This window comes from Pollicipes pollicipes, unplaced genomic scaffold (assembly GCF_011947565.3).
Source record: "Pollicipes pollicipes isolate AB1234 unplaced genomic scaffold, Ppol_2.1 Scaffold_6138;HRSCAF=7277_pilon_pilon_pilon, whole genome shotgun sequence".
Classification (NCBI taxonomy): domain Eukaryota; kingdom Metazoa; phylum Arthropoda; class Thecostraca; order Pollicipedomorpha; family Pollicipedidae; genus Pollicipes; species Pollicipes pollicipes.
The window spans coordinates 21,137,034-21,154,773 of record NW_023596818.1 but is presented as its reverse complement, the minus strand read 5'-3'; the positions used below and the strand labels follow the sequence as shown (position 1 = coordinate 21,154,773).

The 17,740-nt window shown below is 52.9% G+C and overlaps 1 protein-coding gene across 1 annotated transcript; it reads right to left on the bottom strand.

The window, feature by feature from the left end:
* Positions 1–490: 490 nt before the first annotated feature.
* Positions 491–9,349, bottom strand: LOC119105440 (coiled-coil domain-containing protein 103). Its single transcript, XM_037228903.1, has 7 exons — positions 9,260–9,349; positions 6,559–6,725; positions 3,896–3,999; positions 3,702–3,838; positions 3,083–3,246; positions 1,933–2,017; positions 491–1,519 (listed from the first exon to the last, which is right to left on the bottom strand). The coding sequence occupies exons 2-7, from the start codon at positions 6,708–6,710 to the stop codon at positions 1,442–1,444; spliced, it is 720 nt and encodes a 239-aa protein (XP_037084798.1). The 5' UTR covers positions 6,711–6,725; positions 9,260–9,349; the 3' UTR covers positions 491–1,441.
* Between the last annotated feature and the right edge of the window lie 8,391 nt (positions 9,350–17,740).

Sequence of the window (17,740 nt, the reverse complement as noted above, 5' to 3'; positions counted from 1 at the left end):
ACGTCGCGAACCATATTTGTGGTCCTGTTAGCTCCCAGACTGTGTCGCAGCCAGGATCCGGAGCTGGAAACCTACAGGTGGCTTCTGACCAATTGACTTTCACGGCCCCGCACCGCGGTGGCGCACGCAAGGCGAACCAGTTTCATGTCACCCAGATGTACAGGTATCACTCCAGCGGCTAGCTGTTAAGACAGGACAATGCGCTGGCGTGCATGCACATATGTTTTATCGCGTTTCCGCGATGCAGTGTGGTACTCTCAGTCAACTCGCGTTAGAATGTGCATTGCTGCAGTAGCAGAAAAAACCCTTCGAAGGTAGTCGGAGAGGCAAAGCTGCCATGTATGTCGTTCCTTTTCACAATATCATTAAGTCTATGCTCCATTTCCCGAGCTGGGTGGGTGGCGGGGGGGGGGGTACACCTGCCCCAAGTACGCCACTGCCCCATTGCCACCGACATCGCCACAGGCATCGCGTCGCACACCACGATGTCTCGAGACTCCACGACCCGCTCGCAAACGGGGCAGTTTATTTGACACAGGGTTTTACAGCACACACCTGCTACGCACCGATGACGTATCACAGGACACCGCCACCAGGCGCACCCGCGCCGGGGCGCAGCAGCTGTTCGGGACGGAGCCGACGGTGGCAGTCGAGAGCCCAACTCCTTGGAATGCGCGGGGCCATACGGGGGCACGCACCAGCACGCGCGGGCCAAGCCGCACGCCAGCTGGCTCTCTTCCACATGGGCGCGGCCTGCCTTGACTCATGGCAGCAACTCCTCATTTTGCGCAAGTATGCAACCAGGTTCCAGTTGTTGGCAGCCTACGAGCGATGGAACGAGCAAGGTGAAACGATGGGGTGTTAATGCTGAAATCTAGTCCGCCTCGCACAAACGCAGTCGCATTGGTCAGTCCCGCAATGCTGCCTTCCACGCGACGCCGCGCGGCTCCTTGGCCGCCAACGCGTTCCGAAGCCCACGTCACTGATATGTGTATGCGACAACGCCCCTGAAACCTGCATCAATACCTTGGCGGCCTCGTCGTCGCTCGGAGTCGCCGTCCAAACTGCACTCCAGCGCCACGCACTCGCCCGTCCATCGCCCGTCCGTCCGCAGGGCCACTACGAGCCGCTCCACGGGCCCGTCCTCCCTTCTGGCGGGGCATACTGCGCAGAATCACGGACCGGACCCGGCGGCAGCGGCACCCAGCGCCCGGCGCGGCGCGAGCTCGCCAGTCTATCACCCGACACCTGCTCAGACCGCGACACACGTCCGCGCGTCCGCACAGAGCCGAGGTCAGGGGGGCGTCCCTGAGCGGCCGGTGCCACCCCGCGGCCCACGGAGCGGCCGCCCGGGGCGACGCGGCGGCACGGCAGTCCTTTGTACCCCCGGTTGGCACCGGGCCGGCGCCGGCCGTCCGCCGTCAGCGGACGTCGGGCGTTACTACACCTTGTACTTGATTCTCAGCTCCTTTATCGTCCACTCGGTGATGCCGACGTCGGCCAGGTCCTGCTGGCGACCCTGGGCGGGCGGGAGAGACGTGCCAGACACCGTCAGCTACGTGGACAGCGCAGCCATAGGCAGCGAGTAAAACAAGCAGACAAGGCCAGCAAATTGCCGGTCCCGCTACCCAGTACAATGCCGAACACAATGATTATTCCGGACCACCACATATTCCATAGGCTATTCCATTCATCTGACTGCAGGGCAATAAGATTGCCCTGAAGTCAGATGCCGGATGCAGTGTGTAGATTCTACGCACTGCATGATGCACCCAGATCTGGCGACGTGAAACGGCGGAGACAAACAGCGGCCGAGACCGGTTCATGTAGCCAGCGCTGCAAAACGCGAGCCTTTGAGGCACCTTCGGGGCGGGTGGACTCAGATATCAAATCGTGCACCGTAAAACCGTGGCTCCACTCGCTAAAACTTACTTCTAAACTATACAATAGCTTCTCCATCAGCTGCTCACAAGTCTTCTTCTCTTGTGATGACAGGAACTGTAGACTTAAGTTAAACCTGCAAAAGGCATGGACACAGCGTGTCTCATATTGTTGACATTGAGCAGAAATCTGGCCGATGAGTGACAGCAGCTGTGAGCTCTATCGAGGGGGCGCCATTTTTGTAAGACAATTTGGCTAATGAAAATGCAATGCGACATAACAAAGGCATCCGACTTTATACAACACGTTCGCTTAGAGATGCACAACAAATTATAAAACCACAAAGTGGCAAATCACAGGGCACATTACAAGGTCCACCATGACACATCAAACCCTATCTATTTGAAAGTGCAAGAGCGATAAAAAAGAAATGAGCCATAGCCCGTACTAGCCGAAACGAAGGCCTGCCGTTGTAGGCACGCCATGATACATTCGAGCAGCGCCAGCATCTCTAAATGCCAAATCTACCATTATATATCAATCCAGATGCCTCCGCTGTAACCATACGTTCAGAAGATCGGGGCACGAGGCGAGACGCTTTGAGATCGCAAAGACTGTAACACCTAAAACACGAGTTCTTGTCGCTTTGGTACGCCTCACAATCTTGACCAGCAGATACAAAAACTCGCTCGTCTACAGGAAGAGCGCAAACAATTCCCAGCAGGGCGTCCTACCCTCCCGGCGCCTTATATAGGCCTGCGGAGCTTTGTGGCGTCCACTTCCAGCGCCGGCAGACCTACACATGCTCTATGTATGCCAGCCCTTATCATTCGTTTAATGGCCTTGGCCCAGATCCAAACGCCACAGCTCTACCACTCGCATGCAGTCGAGGTTACACCGATACCGCCCAAACCGCCTTGCCCCTAAACCAGGCCAAAACACGCCCCGCCCAATTTCGCTTCAACACAATCGGTGACAGCCCTTCTCTCTAACACTAACACTGTCACCCACCCAACGCATGCAGACCCACCAAATGATCTACCACAGGTTCACAATGCAAACGTGATGAACTTCAGCGACACTGTCCACTGCAGCACCTCTCCCCACGCACCTGCCTTCTGCGTGCAGTGCACGCCCCCCCCCCCCTCCCCTCCCGCCCCTCCAGGCGGGATAGTGTGGCCGACCGGCCGGCGGCGCGCACCTCTTGGCCTCCGACATGGCCTGCAGCAGCTGGACGACCAGCACCACCTCGGCCGTGGTGGGCGTGAAGGCCAGCAGCGTGTGCAGCACCTCGCCGAGCAGACCGGCGGGGATCTCGGCGCGCAGCACGTGGCCGAGCGCGGCGGCGCCCATGGCGCGCAGCAGAGCCAGCCGACCGCTCACCTCCAGGCGGCGCCACTCGCGGCTCAGCTCCTGCAGCGTGGCCGGCAGCCGGGCGCCGCCGCCACCGCCGCCGCCGCTGCCGCGTGCCAGCGGCTGCATGAACCAGACCATCGCGTCTCGCATCAGCGCTCGGAAGTACGCAGCTGATCTGAACGTAGGTCAGTACGACAAGCCGACGAGACGGGAACGGCCAAACCAGCACGAAAAGCCAGTCGACCTAAATAGTGATAAAAGGCAAAGACGATGGCACAGGTCCTACGCATCGATCAATACCAGTCAAGCAGCAGTGCAAACATCTGCACAAAGGGTCGCTGGGCTACCTCTGAGCCAAAATACTTTACATAGAAGGAACCCGCTCGCGAATACTGACTGACAGCGAACTGGTGAAAGCAGTGCATTACACACGAAGTCATAAACTAAAGTCCCGACAAGCCGACATGGCGACTGCGTCCGGCCACGCCGGTCGGCCAGTTCCGCGCCGCCAGGCAGTCCCGGACCAGCTGTCCGGTCACGCGGCCGAACCGGAGGGCCAGCGGCCCGCACACCAGCCAGCGCACCTGGTTCATGTAGGTGGCTGGCGGCCGGACGACGGCGGCGGCGACGGCGGCGGCGTCAGGGCCGCGGGGCCGGCCGCCCGCGGTGGTCAAACTGTTCCAGACGGGGCCGCGGTCGGCGGCTGCCGCCAGCGTGTCGCGTCGCCCCAGCGGCCGCAGGTGTGCCGCCTTCACCAGCTCCCTGCCGGACACACGTCAGGCACGCCGTCACCAGCCGCCCCCAACTGCCCTCGGCGGCCCACACTGGCCCCTACCGGCGCCGGCGGACACACGTCAGGCACGCTGCCACCAGCCGCCCCAGCTGCCCGCGGCAGCCCACACTGGCCCCTGCCGGCGCCGGCGGACACACGTCAGGCACACTGTCACCAGCCGTCACCAGCTGCCCGCGGCGGCCCACACTGGCCCCTGCCGGCGCCGGCGGACACACGTCAGGCACACTGTCACCAGCCGCCCTCAGCTGCCCGCGGTGGCCCACACCGGCCCCTGCCGGCGCCGGCGGACACACGTCAGGCACACTGCCACCAGCCGCCTCAGCTGCTCGCGGTGGCCCACACTGGCCCCTGCCGGCGCCGGCGGACACACGTCAGGCACACTGCCACCAGCCGCCCTCAGCTGCCCGCGGTGGCCCACACTGGCCCCTGCCGGCGCCGGCGGACACACGTCAGACACACTGCCACCAGCCGCCTCAGCTGCCCGCGGTGGCCCACACTGGCCCCTGCCGGCGCCGGCGGACACACGTCAGGCACACTGCCACCAGCCGCCCTCAGCTGCCCGCGGTGGCCCACACTGGCCCCTGCCGGCGCCGGCGGACACACGTCAGGCACACTGCCACCAGCCGCCCTCAGCTGCCCGCGGTGGCCCACACTGGCCCCTGCCGGCGCCGGCGGACACACGTCAGGCACACTGTCACCAGCCGTCACCAGCTGCCCGCGGCGGCCCACACTGGCCCCTGCCGGCGCCGGCGGACACACGTCAGGCACACTGCCACCAGCCGCCTCAGCTGCCCGCGGTGGCCCACACCGGCCCCTGCCGGCGCCGGCGGACACACGTCAGGCGCACTGCCACCAGCCGCCCTCAGCTGCCCGCGGTGGCCCTCACCGGCCCCTGCCGGCGCCGGCGGACACACGTCAGGCACACTGCCACCAGCCGCCCTCAGCTGCCCGCGGTGGCCCTCACCGGCACCAACTCTCATCACGTCGCTGTCAGCACTCGGAGTGCGGTCAACACTCAACAGCTTCCTGCCGGCGCCCAGAAAAGTTGCCAGTCAGAATGTCACCAGCTCTCACAACGTTCACGCAGGCACAGAGCTGGTATCAATACGGTCCCCTGCAGCAAATCTCACCAGGGCATTGCTGGCCCATTCCATCACTCGCCTGTCAGACTGCACCACAATTTTTTTGTTTTTGTTTTGCCGCAGGTGGGATATTCGCACGTATAATACTAATTGGGGACTCCATCTCCTTATTTCATATTCATGTTTTTCTCACTTGAATGTTGAATTGTGTTAGATGGCCTTGAACAGACACGTAACTGGTACCGAGCTCAGTATAATATAAAATTGCAATATCAAACGGACAACTGTTTGTTAGTTGGTAAGGAGTTTCTTTCACTAAATGGCATTGCTATTTCAACTCCTGCGGTTAAATGCTCCCATACCATGCCCTTTAAAACTGGAACACAAATCGATCCCAGAAAGCTATCATCAGCAGCGACCACCCCGAAATACTGCCAACGTCACCCGAGCAGACTGCACCGCTCCGCTCCCGTCCCTCGCTCCCTGGACAGCGAACAGCCGGAGTTTGTTAAAACGACGGCCCACCTCTGACTCCAGCCCCGCTGGCAAACAGGTGCGCCAACAATCTCCAAAATCATCTGCTCAAAGGTCAAATGTCAGCTTATCCGCCCCCACCGAGCAGGGCAGACAACTCGAAGTCATGCTAGCTAACAGCATTCTAGACACACAGCTCCGGCACTGGACCGGAGAGCCCCAGTCCTGTCTGAACTCGACAACACCATTCAATGAAAGCAAAGAAGACTTGCCGAATTTCCATTGAATACAAAAAGCAGCAATCTCTTTGTTTAAAGTAGGCAAACAACAAACTACCTCTGTCCCCCGGGGTCCGAATGTTTCAACATCAGCGATTTCCTGGCGCAGTATACAAAGCTAGACCGCCGTCCAGACCGCAAAGTGTGCAATGCATGACATGCTATAGTTCGATGGAATGTTTACTTGGCTATCACGAGGCACACTCCACACAGCATGCATCTCAAACTGACTGCAGAATTCGCAAGTCCCAATGCAGCTCCGTACTTTGGCCTTCCCGATCCGACGCATCCCTGCTCGCCGCGGTCGAACGTGGCACAGACCGCGTGCACAGTCACCCCCCCCCCCTCTGCCCGTGTTTAAGTCTTTGCAAAGCGCACAGCCCCCTCCCCTTTCCGCACATATCTCACCCTAGGCACAGCACACAGCCACCCTATATCCTCGTGCTTCAGCCTCGGTAAGACGCACAGCCATCCTATGCCCGCGTCTCGGCCTCGGCATAGCAGAAAGTACCTCCCCCCTCCCTCCCCCCCCCTTCTGCCCATGTTTCACCTTCAGCACAGTGCACAGCCCCCCCCCCCGCCCCTCTGCCCATGCTTCAGCCACAGCACAGTGCAAAGCCACCCTCTGCCCCTGCCTAAGCCTCAGCACAGAGCGCAGCCCCTCTGCCCATGTTTCAGCCTCGGCACAGCGCACCTGAATTCGTCATAAGAGCCGACCCTCTGCTGGACGGCGCGCAGTTTGGCATCGTTCTGGAGGGCGCGCCGCTCGTCCTGCTCGATGGCTGAGCGCAACTCCCGCTCCAGCTCGACGAAGTTGATGTCGTCCGCCTCGGCCGGCCGGGCCATGCCACGCTGGCGCGCCTGCGGAATCAGGTCAGGTCAGGTCAGCGGCCCCACATCTGCATGCTTACAGGTCAGCATAAGGACCCTCAGCCAGCTGAGCAAGCAACAAGCTGAGTCGCTGACATGCCTGCCAACCACTGATTTCTGGGATCAGATCAGAGCTCTGCCAAGCAGTGCTTGCTGCATGAGCCCTCACACCAACCATCTGATCATGAAAGCCCATGCCAACAGCAGGATTTTGTGACAAAAGGTGAATGTGCCACAACACTTTGCATGATCTGCCTGCTGGCAGTCACCTGATCTTTGGCACTACAGCTGCCACTGGCACCAAGCCATCCCAGTCAAGGCAAATAGCAAGTGCCTAAAGTAACTTAAACCATGACTCAAACCAATCCTGACTGGTGGGTCAGAAGGCAGCTGCTAACCATAGATTATAATAACAGCATAACAGTTATTATAATAGCATACCAGCTTCAACATAGTTTCAACAATAAAAGAACCATGACTTTGAATCTGATATATTTATTTTTGAGTATCTTTAGTTGTTTTAACCCACAGCTCACCAAAGATGTTTTCCAGCCCACAGCATGCTTAAAGGGAACACATCTTATTCAATTGATTGATAATTTGTCTCCTTACAACTCGCTTCCTTACAAGACACATACATCTTTTAGTTGTGTAGTAATGTACACTTTGGAATGACTTCAGCCATAGACATTAAGGTCACACAATTTTGACCATAGGGATAGAATAAAAGGGTTCATATTTTGTTTTAGAGTTCAATCTAAACCCACATAACAAGGCATATCACAGTCAAACCAAATCTCACTATCTACCAACATGCATATTATTAATGGAAAGGGAGACTTAATAACTCCATTGAATATCTAGTGTGTCATGCTGCATGAGCACTTGAACACCTAAAAACTGCACATGTTTTATTGAACTCAAAATAAATCAAACCAATCTTGACAAAAAATTGGGCCAAATCAAATTTGATCAACATTACTCCTTGAGCAGCAGTACAACTCTTGTCAGTCAGTAGTAGCTAATTAAGATTCAAACAAAACTGAAAGAAATTAAAAATAAATGCAAATGTGTACAGAAAGATGCAGCATTATCAGAGCTCACACACAACAAAACATTAATCTCAACTTAGCAGTACCTTCAGAAAAATATTTTTTAGCTTAGTTCACATCCATTAGGACACTACATTCATTCTTGAAAATATCAATAATTTCTTACCTATTGATTCCACATTTACAAAACAAATAATATGCAACCTGATCTTGACATCTTTCAGAACCTGTGCTGTTATACTTCATAAAGTACCTTCTATATCTTGGAAAACTGGCAATATGATGGGAAGCAACAACCAGGTTTATCACATGGTTTATCATTCATGAAATAATGTTGTCACAAGATGAATGCTGATAAATGAATCAAACCTGTGCAAAAAGTGCACAATATTTGCTGACATTTTGATCCTTGAGAGAACAGTGTTGACTGACAGGCAAACAGTATACATGTAGCTGCATATTATGCTTTCATGCTATGTCTGGGTCCAGGGCATGACACTGTCCTGAGCAATAAACAATGATATGGCATAGCAATAACATACAATATGGAGTTTTTGTTGAAATAAAGAAATATTCCTAATCAGTGTGCAAATTATTTTGATCTGTCAAATGATCAAGTATGAATGTTCAGTAATTTCCTGCCAGCTGACCAGCTAGTCTGCAAACAATGGCAACTATGCCAACAAATTACTTGGGACAGACAGATTCCTACCCAAAATAGGACAATACACCATCCTTTTTCAAGTAGATTTGGCTGAGCCTTATCATAGACAACACTATGACAAACTCTATGTGCACTGCTCTCCCAGGAAACATTATCAAACACAATATTTCTCTCCAATTAATTCTGCCGCAATTTGGTACCCTGCCCTCAAAAAGGAAGCTGCACCCCACCTCTGCTCACAAGACATCTCATCAAAATCTTTCACATTCTGCAGACTGGATGTCTTGGCCTGCAAACACAATACCCAGTGCTTTCAACACCCAGGTAATGATGTGCTGAACTGGACAAAACATGTGCTGGGCTTAATTCCTAACATTGGCTCTTAATACCCTGATAATTGTAAAATTAATGCGAAAACAAACTTGCAGCAATTTGATTTCTGAAAAACACATCTAGAGATTTTGAGCAAAATTTTTCCAGTACACCACACATGTCCAGTTTAACAAGGATTTTTGCAGTCTAGGCTAGACATAAAAGAGGTGATGCTAATTGAAGTCATGTTAACAGATTCAACTGGCACTACTTAAAAATGGTACAAATAAAATCTCATTTAAAATAACAGAAAGCCGGAGCATGTGTCACAAACGAGCCATTAGAAGTTGGGGGGGGGGGGGGGGGCTCTTCACTGAATTCCATTCATGGTTCGAGTCCCGCCAGCATGATCACAATTCAGAAGGACGGGAAATGGCTTATTTACCCTTTGGTAGCCAGAACATAATCAAAGGAAAGCACCAATAGATAATATTCACCTGCGATTTGCCTTAAGTTTGTTTAAAGCCTTGTGTTTATCAAGACACCGCCAAAACACCGACACAAAATTCCGTTTTAACCTGTTTACCTGCTGATTTGCGCGCCGCATACGTCAGCAACAGGATCTGTTCGAGAAGAGCCTGAATGCCCGATCGGACACAGCTATATATGACGTCATAGCCAAACGTTCCATGCAAACTTGCCATCATGATTTCAGCTGATCTTCTTTCTTCTGCAAATTGCCTTGATATCTCAACCGTTGTCAGACTAATCGAAGACAAACGTACACAAGATACCAAGGTAAAACGCTTCCGAACCCTTCGGAACAGCATGGTCACATTTGAGCCACATGCAGGGAGAAATGGGATTGAGCTACAGCAATTGGCATACTAGCGCAACCAGCAATTTGACCGCACACTAAGCAATATTTTATGTAACCACGAGTAATCAATTTCAATTTGCTCTTCATTCCAGCGTTATTGCTCTTGCTTCAATAAAATCTAATAAATAAATCTTGATGTAGCTCAATGATTTCAAAAATCAAGACTTGTATGACGCATATGTTTCATTTCTGCCTCAGTTGCATCAACAAACATCGGTGCATGCAGAATTGCCGGATTGATGAAGGTGCCGGGTGAACTGTCGTGTGTATTGTTAGTTTGTGTCAAATGCAACCGTATTTAAAACAACTATGTGTGGTGCAACTTTTTAGGATCCTGTGACTGATGCAGAAGTTGTTTTGACTCCTTGAAGCGGCGTGGGAAAGATCGCAAGCTTCTAACACCGGTCATCCACGTGCTGACCATCGGTGAGTTTCATTTTGCACTAACAGTTTGCTGCCATTGCGGTGTGAAGGCATTTCCCAGCTCATTTCAGATCCCTGTATCAAAAAATCTGTGTGTCTAGCCATTAATAACATTTTGCAACTTGTCAATAATAATTTGTATCATGCCCTTTAGCCAACTGAGCCTGGAGGGCCTCACAGCGTGCTTTGCACTAATGTATACAGACAATGGAGCAATACAGCAATAGATCAATAATGACTCACACTCCTGCACAACATCATAAAAAGTACACAGCCCTGCAAGGAACAACGAAATAATGAACAAGATGGCTGGGTTGCTGACTATATTGTTTTTATTATTGTGATTGCCATATAAAATTAAATGGTGTCATAGATGATACACAGATGCAAGCAACTTATCATTCAGTCTATGCTGTGGCCATTAAGAAAGGTATATGAATTGTATTACTTATTTCTTTGAACAGGTCACAAAAATATTTTTCCCTTGTTTGAAGCAGTGTCTTTCAATTCTACATAAGCACCCAGCCATAAGGTACAGCATGGCTTTTTGTGTTAACTGATGCGCTAGTTAATGACATTTGTGACTGAAGCCTCATAGATTCATTTGCTTTGGTTAAGCATGATCTTGAGCTGTCAGGTGCTTACATGAGAACTTAGGGTAACACCCTACTGCATGGTGCTGTGGTCCAAAATCAGGGCTGCCCCCCCCCCCCCCCCACACACAAAAACACATAATTCCATTTCAAGTTATTTGAGGTCAGGCTGCGGGCTCCCTGTCGGGAAGCTCTGCATACAAGGATGAAAAATGATTTGCTGTGTCGTAAACTCGGCGGTGTGCGCTCAGTTAGACCAATTACCAATTGCCCTGTTTGAAAGCTCTGCAGGATGACCATTAACAAGTTTGGCCCCCTGGTTTACTCTGCTCTATGTGCACTCGATGTTATTCAGTGGCTTTGAATGTTTTACATGTGGAGGTCTTATATATGCACGTCACACGTGCATGTAACATTCCCGATGGCTGTTGTAAGCCAAAGTCATGAAAGGTGAAGCTCTGCAAATTCGTGAAATCCGCTTTCAACTACAGGATGTTGTCAACTTAAGTAGCTAACGCGTCAAAGGTAATGCGAGGGTCATTTAAGATCAAAGCCACATCAGGAAAATTCTTCAAAAGCACCCAAAGAAGTGTTGCCACCCTAAGCAGACTTTTGTACCGATGTCATCGTCGTACATGGGAATGGTACGCCCAAGGTCCTCCAAGGTCAAGGTCATGAGAGGTTGCGAAATGACCTCAGATGGCCTTACATTACACTTTGCAGGTCAATGATGGTACATTTAAACTTCCATCATCCTTACTTTGCGCTTGTACGCAAAGCTGCATCGAAACGGAAACAACGATGTTTGACGTGACATGACCGGTCCTGCCGGCCAATCTCAAAAGGGAGAGGAAGCTCCTGGCGCTGCCGCACGTGACTCCGAGAGAGCGCAGCGCTTTTTACCGCTGCCTCAGGATGGGATACAATGAACGCCTCAAAACGAAGTCAGCGCACAGTGTGTGACATTTTATGCTTAACTGTTGCTCAAGATGTCAGGAGCTTGGGCTGTTTGTCGTTATATGATCCATCCTCCTAGATCATGGTAGTGTCATGTATTAACAGGTGGTGTATGCCCTCTTGTCGATGCATAAACGACATATGTTTTCCCAGATTCTGAGGATACGTTTACAGTAGACGCTGCTCATTGGGTGAGGCCAAGGCGATGGGGCTGTATTTGGTCTCGAATGATCCCTGATCTCCCGATGCGTCGATCATCCTGAAAGATAAGCCAGTAGACCAGCACACTTACAAAACCACAGCACATTGCACGATGTCGCCATCAGGCGTTAGAATGTCTTTCTATACCGAATTTGTTGCGTTCATTTGGCGCGTTCATGTTGGCCGAGACAGACCCCTGGCGTCTGGGTTTACGATAGACGCATGGCGCGACAGCAGCGGCCGGACGGCCCGGCATCAGCGACGGACGGACGGACGTCCCTGTGGTCCTGCAGGGACGTCCATTAGCCGAACAGTCGGAGATCGGTCCGTGTTCGTCGCTGCACGGGCGCGGCGATTTCCATGCCGATGTTGTGCTATACCAGAATGGGCATCAGATGCGGTTCATCTGACTTGGCCCGTTGCTGTTCGCCGTTAGTGTTGGAAAACTTGACGTTTCCTGGTATAATGTATACCAGGAGATGTTGTACTACAGGATTGTGACTAGGTAAAATGAAATATGTTGTACTCCGTCATGATGCAACAAGAACAGCTTTTGGAAAAACTCATTTTACCTCTTTATGTCAGGACAAAATAAAACCAGAACGTGCAACAGCTTGAGACTTGCTGCTTCCATCAGGAGCCATGTATTGATATATGCCAGAGCACAAATCTTGCACCCACCAGACTGAGATGCCCAACAGCAAGCCGCGTGTGTTGCCAACTAGATATATGATAAGCCATGTATGGAAATGTGAAAAATAAAGCGTGTGAATATTGAATGGAATCGCCTTTGAACAATGCCGGGAAATGAGAAACGAGTACCAGAATCGCACCGGTCTGTAGATTAGCAAAGCTCTCACTTTCTATGCCCTTCGCAGACCAACGCAAACTTGAACATGACTTAACCTACCATTGACGACGAACCGCATTAATTGCCAAGGATGCAACGAACATTCATAGAAAACTGCACGCCCAATCACCTAGCGCGTACGGCCGCCTACCCACGCGCCACCACTGTGTCATGACAATGCAAATAAGGAATAACTCGCAATTCAGCGTCGGAAACATCTCAACTATTCATCGGCTTGCGCCCGCCTCCTAGCTCAGGTTGGAGGTTGAACATAGCAAAACTCTCCAATTGTTTTAATGATTCGCCTCCTCGTGACTGATTTGTCAACAGCATACATATTCTGGTCGCGCTGATGTCTTGAACAGATTTGTAAACCTTTGGAGGGAAGCTGTATAGAGATGGGCATCAATCACGATTATGAAGAATAACTTATTTGTACTCATCCAGAACCGCCATGTGGTTGGAATGTTGGCCACTTCCTGGTATCTGGAGTACAAAAATGTTTCGGCAGCTGTGGATTTAAACCAAATTATATTTGTCACTTAAGGGTGTGAAATTAAAGCCGGTAATTCAGGCTTTACAAAAATACCCTTTTAAATCGAAGAACATTGCTATAAATAGCCAAAAAACTGTTCGGAGACAGCCATCTCACTCCGGTAAAAAACCAGGACACCAGAGTAACATGAACCCATAACTTTGGCCCGACAAATTAAGGAGAGGGGCTTGTCAGAACAAAATCATCAATTAATTGCAACATAAATTATCGTATTTTGCGATATCGGTTAACGCGCATCAAAATCCATAAATACCTTGCATTATCCGCCGGAGTCAGCGGAGTGGCTGACTCCGATCCCTTTTGGTCGGCCTACACGAGTCTGTCAGGCATTGTACTTGCGCTAGCTCGGTAAATCGGTTAACACGCACCCGGTTGATCAGCTAGATACCCTTCGCTCGGGTGGGGGTAGGGTCAATCTGCCCCCACCCCTGAGAACTAAGAAAGCTAGAGACACCAAATTTACAGAGTGTCTTAACCTGTACGTGAACTCACTTAGGTCAAAGTTTGTGCTTCCTAGGTCATTACCTTAAGGTCAGATAAGGTCAAACAATGTCAAATTACATGTTGGTCTCTAGAGTGCCCCCAGAACCTAGGCAACTGTTTCTAAGCAAAAGGTTACAAGCTCCTTTGAGGTCAGTGATATTGTTTGACCTTTTGAAGGTCATGGTGACCAAATTCATACAAGACTGCTCTGAGTTTTGCATTTGAATAAGCGACAAAAATTACGCTAGGCAATATGTTCCTAGAACAAAATGTTGATCCGGGCTATCTTAGGTCAATGACCTGTTCTGACCTCTAAGAAGTCAATGGAAGGCGTATAATGCGGTTCCTGCTGTCAGTAAATTTGAAATGAGCACCGCAAACTATCCCATACAGCAAGCCCTAGAGTAATAAATCAGGTGGGTTTGACCTTGGTCTGGCCTTCATACCTGACCTTAGGTCAACGTAATTTGCTTATTCAATATTTGTGGTGCCTAAGAAAGCATCTCAGAGATGCATAGCTTCGTCGAACTCTCCGCTATTGTATCCGATTGGACGATTCCCTAGAAATTGCCTTCGCTGAAACCATGACCTGACTTTGACCTGCCATAGGTCAGCGACCTTACAAGGTAAATATAATTGTGTTACTTCAAACGATCCGCTATTCAATTGTCCACAGCTATGCAAAATTTGGCGCAGCTAAGCCGAGCCGTTCGGAAACCATTCTGGGAAAACCTTCGGGGGGGGGGGGGCAATTTGACCCCCACCGGAGCGCGTGTTAAGAGTGCTGCCTGTCTCTATTGTTTGGGTAGGACGTGCAGGGCCTCGTGTGTTGACCGGGACTGGGAAGTTGGAGGGCGTGAATGCTTAGCTGTCTTTAAAATCAGTTAGCTGGTGGAGCGTGAGTAGCGGGGCCGTGGTGGAGCGTGGGTAGCATGATCGTGTTGGAGCATGAGTGGGTGGCCGCCAGTGGCATGTTCATTTGCAATTTTTGTGTACCATTTTTGTCTGTCTGTGCGTATCGTACCCACCCTCCATTTTGGAGGGCGTATAAGCCCGCTGTGCAGCCACCCTCCATTTTGGAGTGTATAAGCCCGATGTGTAATTACCCTCCGTTTTGGAGGGTGTATGCACAGAGCCTTTCATAAGTTGCAAACCAATGTATATGCACATGAGTATGAGACTGTTGTTTCAGTGTGCCATGGTTAATACTGATGGTTCCTTTCATTACAAGTGCTTTTACATGAATTGCTGCATATGAAAGTGGCACTTTTGTTGCGTGCCACCCATTGTACTATTATCTCTCAAAGATAACCTGAATAAAGCTGTAATGTCCCGCAGCACTTGGATAATTTTGTACTCCACTATAGACAATTTGTGCTCCGCTACCAGGAATTTTTTTTGGTAAAATTTCCAACACTGCGCCGTTACCCCGATGCCTTCCTCCGACCCTTGCCGGCTCCTCCAGACCTCGGCCTCTCAGCGGGCGCGGGTATGGGATCACCGGGACGGTTTGTTGCCGCGGCCGGACTCTGGACTCGGCCGCCGCAAGCGCGGACCGAACGGGACAGCGGCCACGACGGCGCCCCTCGCCGACCAGGATCGCGTGGCTCGACCATACCGCGCACGACGACCCCCGGGCGGCTCACACGGCAGACACGTGCCGCAAAGTGGGCCTCGCCGAGCTCTGTTCGAACGCGACATGACTGCTGCGCTGGACGCGCCCCTTAGCTTAACTTACTAACTGACGAGCTCCGTAACGCCTGCCGGGTGACCATTGGGGCGTGTGGCGCTGGACACCCCGTTCGATCTGCCCTGCTAATGGCATTACTGAGGCTTGGTTGGTTTGTCACACTGCGTGCAAACAGGATGAGATTTTTTACACAAATCAGCCGTTCAAGGCCGGCCATTTGCGATCCAGCCCGCTACGTCCCGCCAAGGACGAGCTCTCTTTGTCGCATCGCTGTGGTCGCCAGCTGCATAGTGTTGAGCTGTTACGGTGCTCGAGGGCACTAGCATTGCGCTGCGGCTACACATGTGTGCAAACCGTTGTACAGGGATTTGCTTTTAAAATGCCGCAAGGATAATTCGGCATGATTGTTCGAAGTCAAAGCTACCTGCATAACAGACATAGGCTCGTGTGGAAGATGACCACTGTGATGGGGGGGGGGGGGGGAGAGAAGTGTCTGTGCCCTTCAATCACGCGGAGAGCTGCGTTCACGACAGTGCTGTATGGCCTGGACTGATGGTGTGCTGAGATGACCTACCCCTCCCCAAATTATGGGTAGGCAATCTCGCTGTGGGATGACTCGGCCACCGCTGACCTGGCCTCAGACTGCTGCTGGCCGCTTCAGACCTGGCTGACCTGGCCACTTCACACCTGGCTGACCTGGCCATCTCAGACCTGGCCGACCTGGCCGCCTCAGACCTGGCTGACCTGGCCACCTCAGACCTGGCTGACCTGGCCATCTCAGACCTGGCTGATCTGGCTGCCTCAGACCTGGCTGACCTGGCCACCTCAGACCTGGCTGATCTGGCCGCCGCAGACCTGGCCGACCTGGCCACCTCAGACCTGGCTGACCTGGCCATCTCGACCTGGCCGACCTGGCCGCCTCAGACCTGGCTGACCTGGCCACCTCAGACCTGGCTGACCTGGCCATCTCAGACCTGGCTGATCTGGCTGCCTCAGACCTGGCTGACCTGGCCACCTCAGACCTGGCTGATCTGGCCGCCGCAGACCTGGCCGACCTGGCCACCTCAGACCTGGCTGACCTGGCCACCTCAGACCTGGCTGACCTGGCCACCTCAGACCTGGCTGACCTGGCCACCTCAGACCTGGCTGATCTGGCCGCCTCAGACAATCCGAAGCAGCCGGGCCGCCCGCTTAGTTTACGGCGTTGTTTTCCGGACGCGTAACTCTGCTCATTAGAGCGGACGGGTGCCTGATTTACGCGTCGTTCGGTGCGGCGGCGGGCGGCGTCGTTAGAGCCGGGTCTTCCGCGACGCTGCGCGCGCTCCGCCAGCGCTGAGACGGCTCGCACCGCACGCGCAGGTGAGGGGACCGACCGACCGCGGTCGGGAGCCGCGCTGTTCCGCGGAAGCCGACTTTTTGTCCGGCTCCCCACGTCTGACGGCGTTTCGCTCGTTTGTGTTTTTGTTCGTCGCCGGGCTGGGCTTTCGCCGCGCGTCGTGTCGGCGGTGTGTCCTGCCTGTTTTTTTCCTTGCTCCCAGCCGGGCACCAGTCCGTGGAGCATCAGCGAGCGCCTGACTCGGCCCACCGCCGTCTTTTCAATTGGACGCTTTCTGTGACCTACATTGGCGGACAGCGTGTATTTCATCGCCTCCTCTTACAGCCCTTTCACGCGTCCTCTCAATAGCCGCACGAATGGAGGCGATTAATTTCGGCTCGGCGTAATGCGACGCGTTTTCGGTGGAGGTCTGACCGGCGCTGCGCCGCTCGGACGCTGATCGGGGTCGCCGACTGCCGCGCGGAGAGCGAGCGAGAGAGACGTCCGTGGCGCGCGAGGCAGTCGTGGCCCGGCGCGCGCCAGCTGTCTCGGCTCGCAATTCTGACCGCCTGGTGCGTGCGCCCCCCCCCCCCCCCGCCCGTCCTCCTCTCCAAGGACATTGGCGATGAATGGTTGGCGATAGCGCCGCGTCTCTCGCCCGCCCTTTAACTCCCACCACACCTTGTGGGCGGCATTTTGGGCCCCATCTCCCTGTTCAGCTAATCCTCTCTTGTCCCATTTTTGTCTGCTTGTTTAAGGCTGTCCCGTCCTGTTTACATTATCTCGCGGTAGATCCATTCATGCCGTTTTACAGCTCAGTTCACGTCCGTAAACGTGTGGAGGTGTAGTCTTGGTATGCAGTGAATAAGGAAACGTTGGCTGGCCAGCCTTGTCAAGCTGAGTACAAGGACAACGGCTGCTTGGTTGTTGGAAGGCTGGGCGTCGCTGCGTATAGCTCCGTGACGCTACTGATCTCGGAGGAGCCGTGACGCTGCTGGAGCTCGTCACGGCTCGTCATGGCACACTTGGT

Excerpts from the sequence above, each read along its gene's own strand:
- LOC119105440 (XM_037228903.1), bottom strand. The coding sequence starts at position 6,710 with ATGGCCCGGCCGGCCGAGGCGGACGACATCAACTTCGTCGAGCTGGAG. Across the intron at positions 3,247-3,701 it reads TGGCCGGACGCAGTCGCCAT|CTGCTGCGCGCCATGGGCGC; the intron begins GTCGGCTTGTCG and ends GGTCGGCTGGCT. Across the intron at positions 1,520-1,932 it reads AGCTATTGTATAGTTTAGAA|GGTCGCCAGCAGGACCTGGC; the intron begins GTAAGTTTTAGC and ends CCGCCCGCCCAG.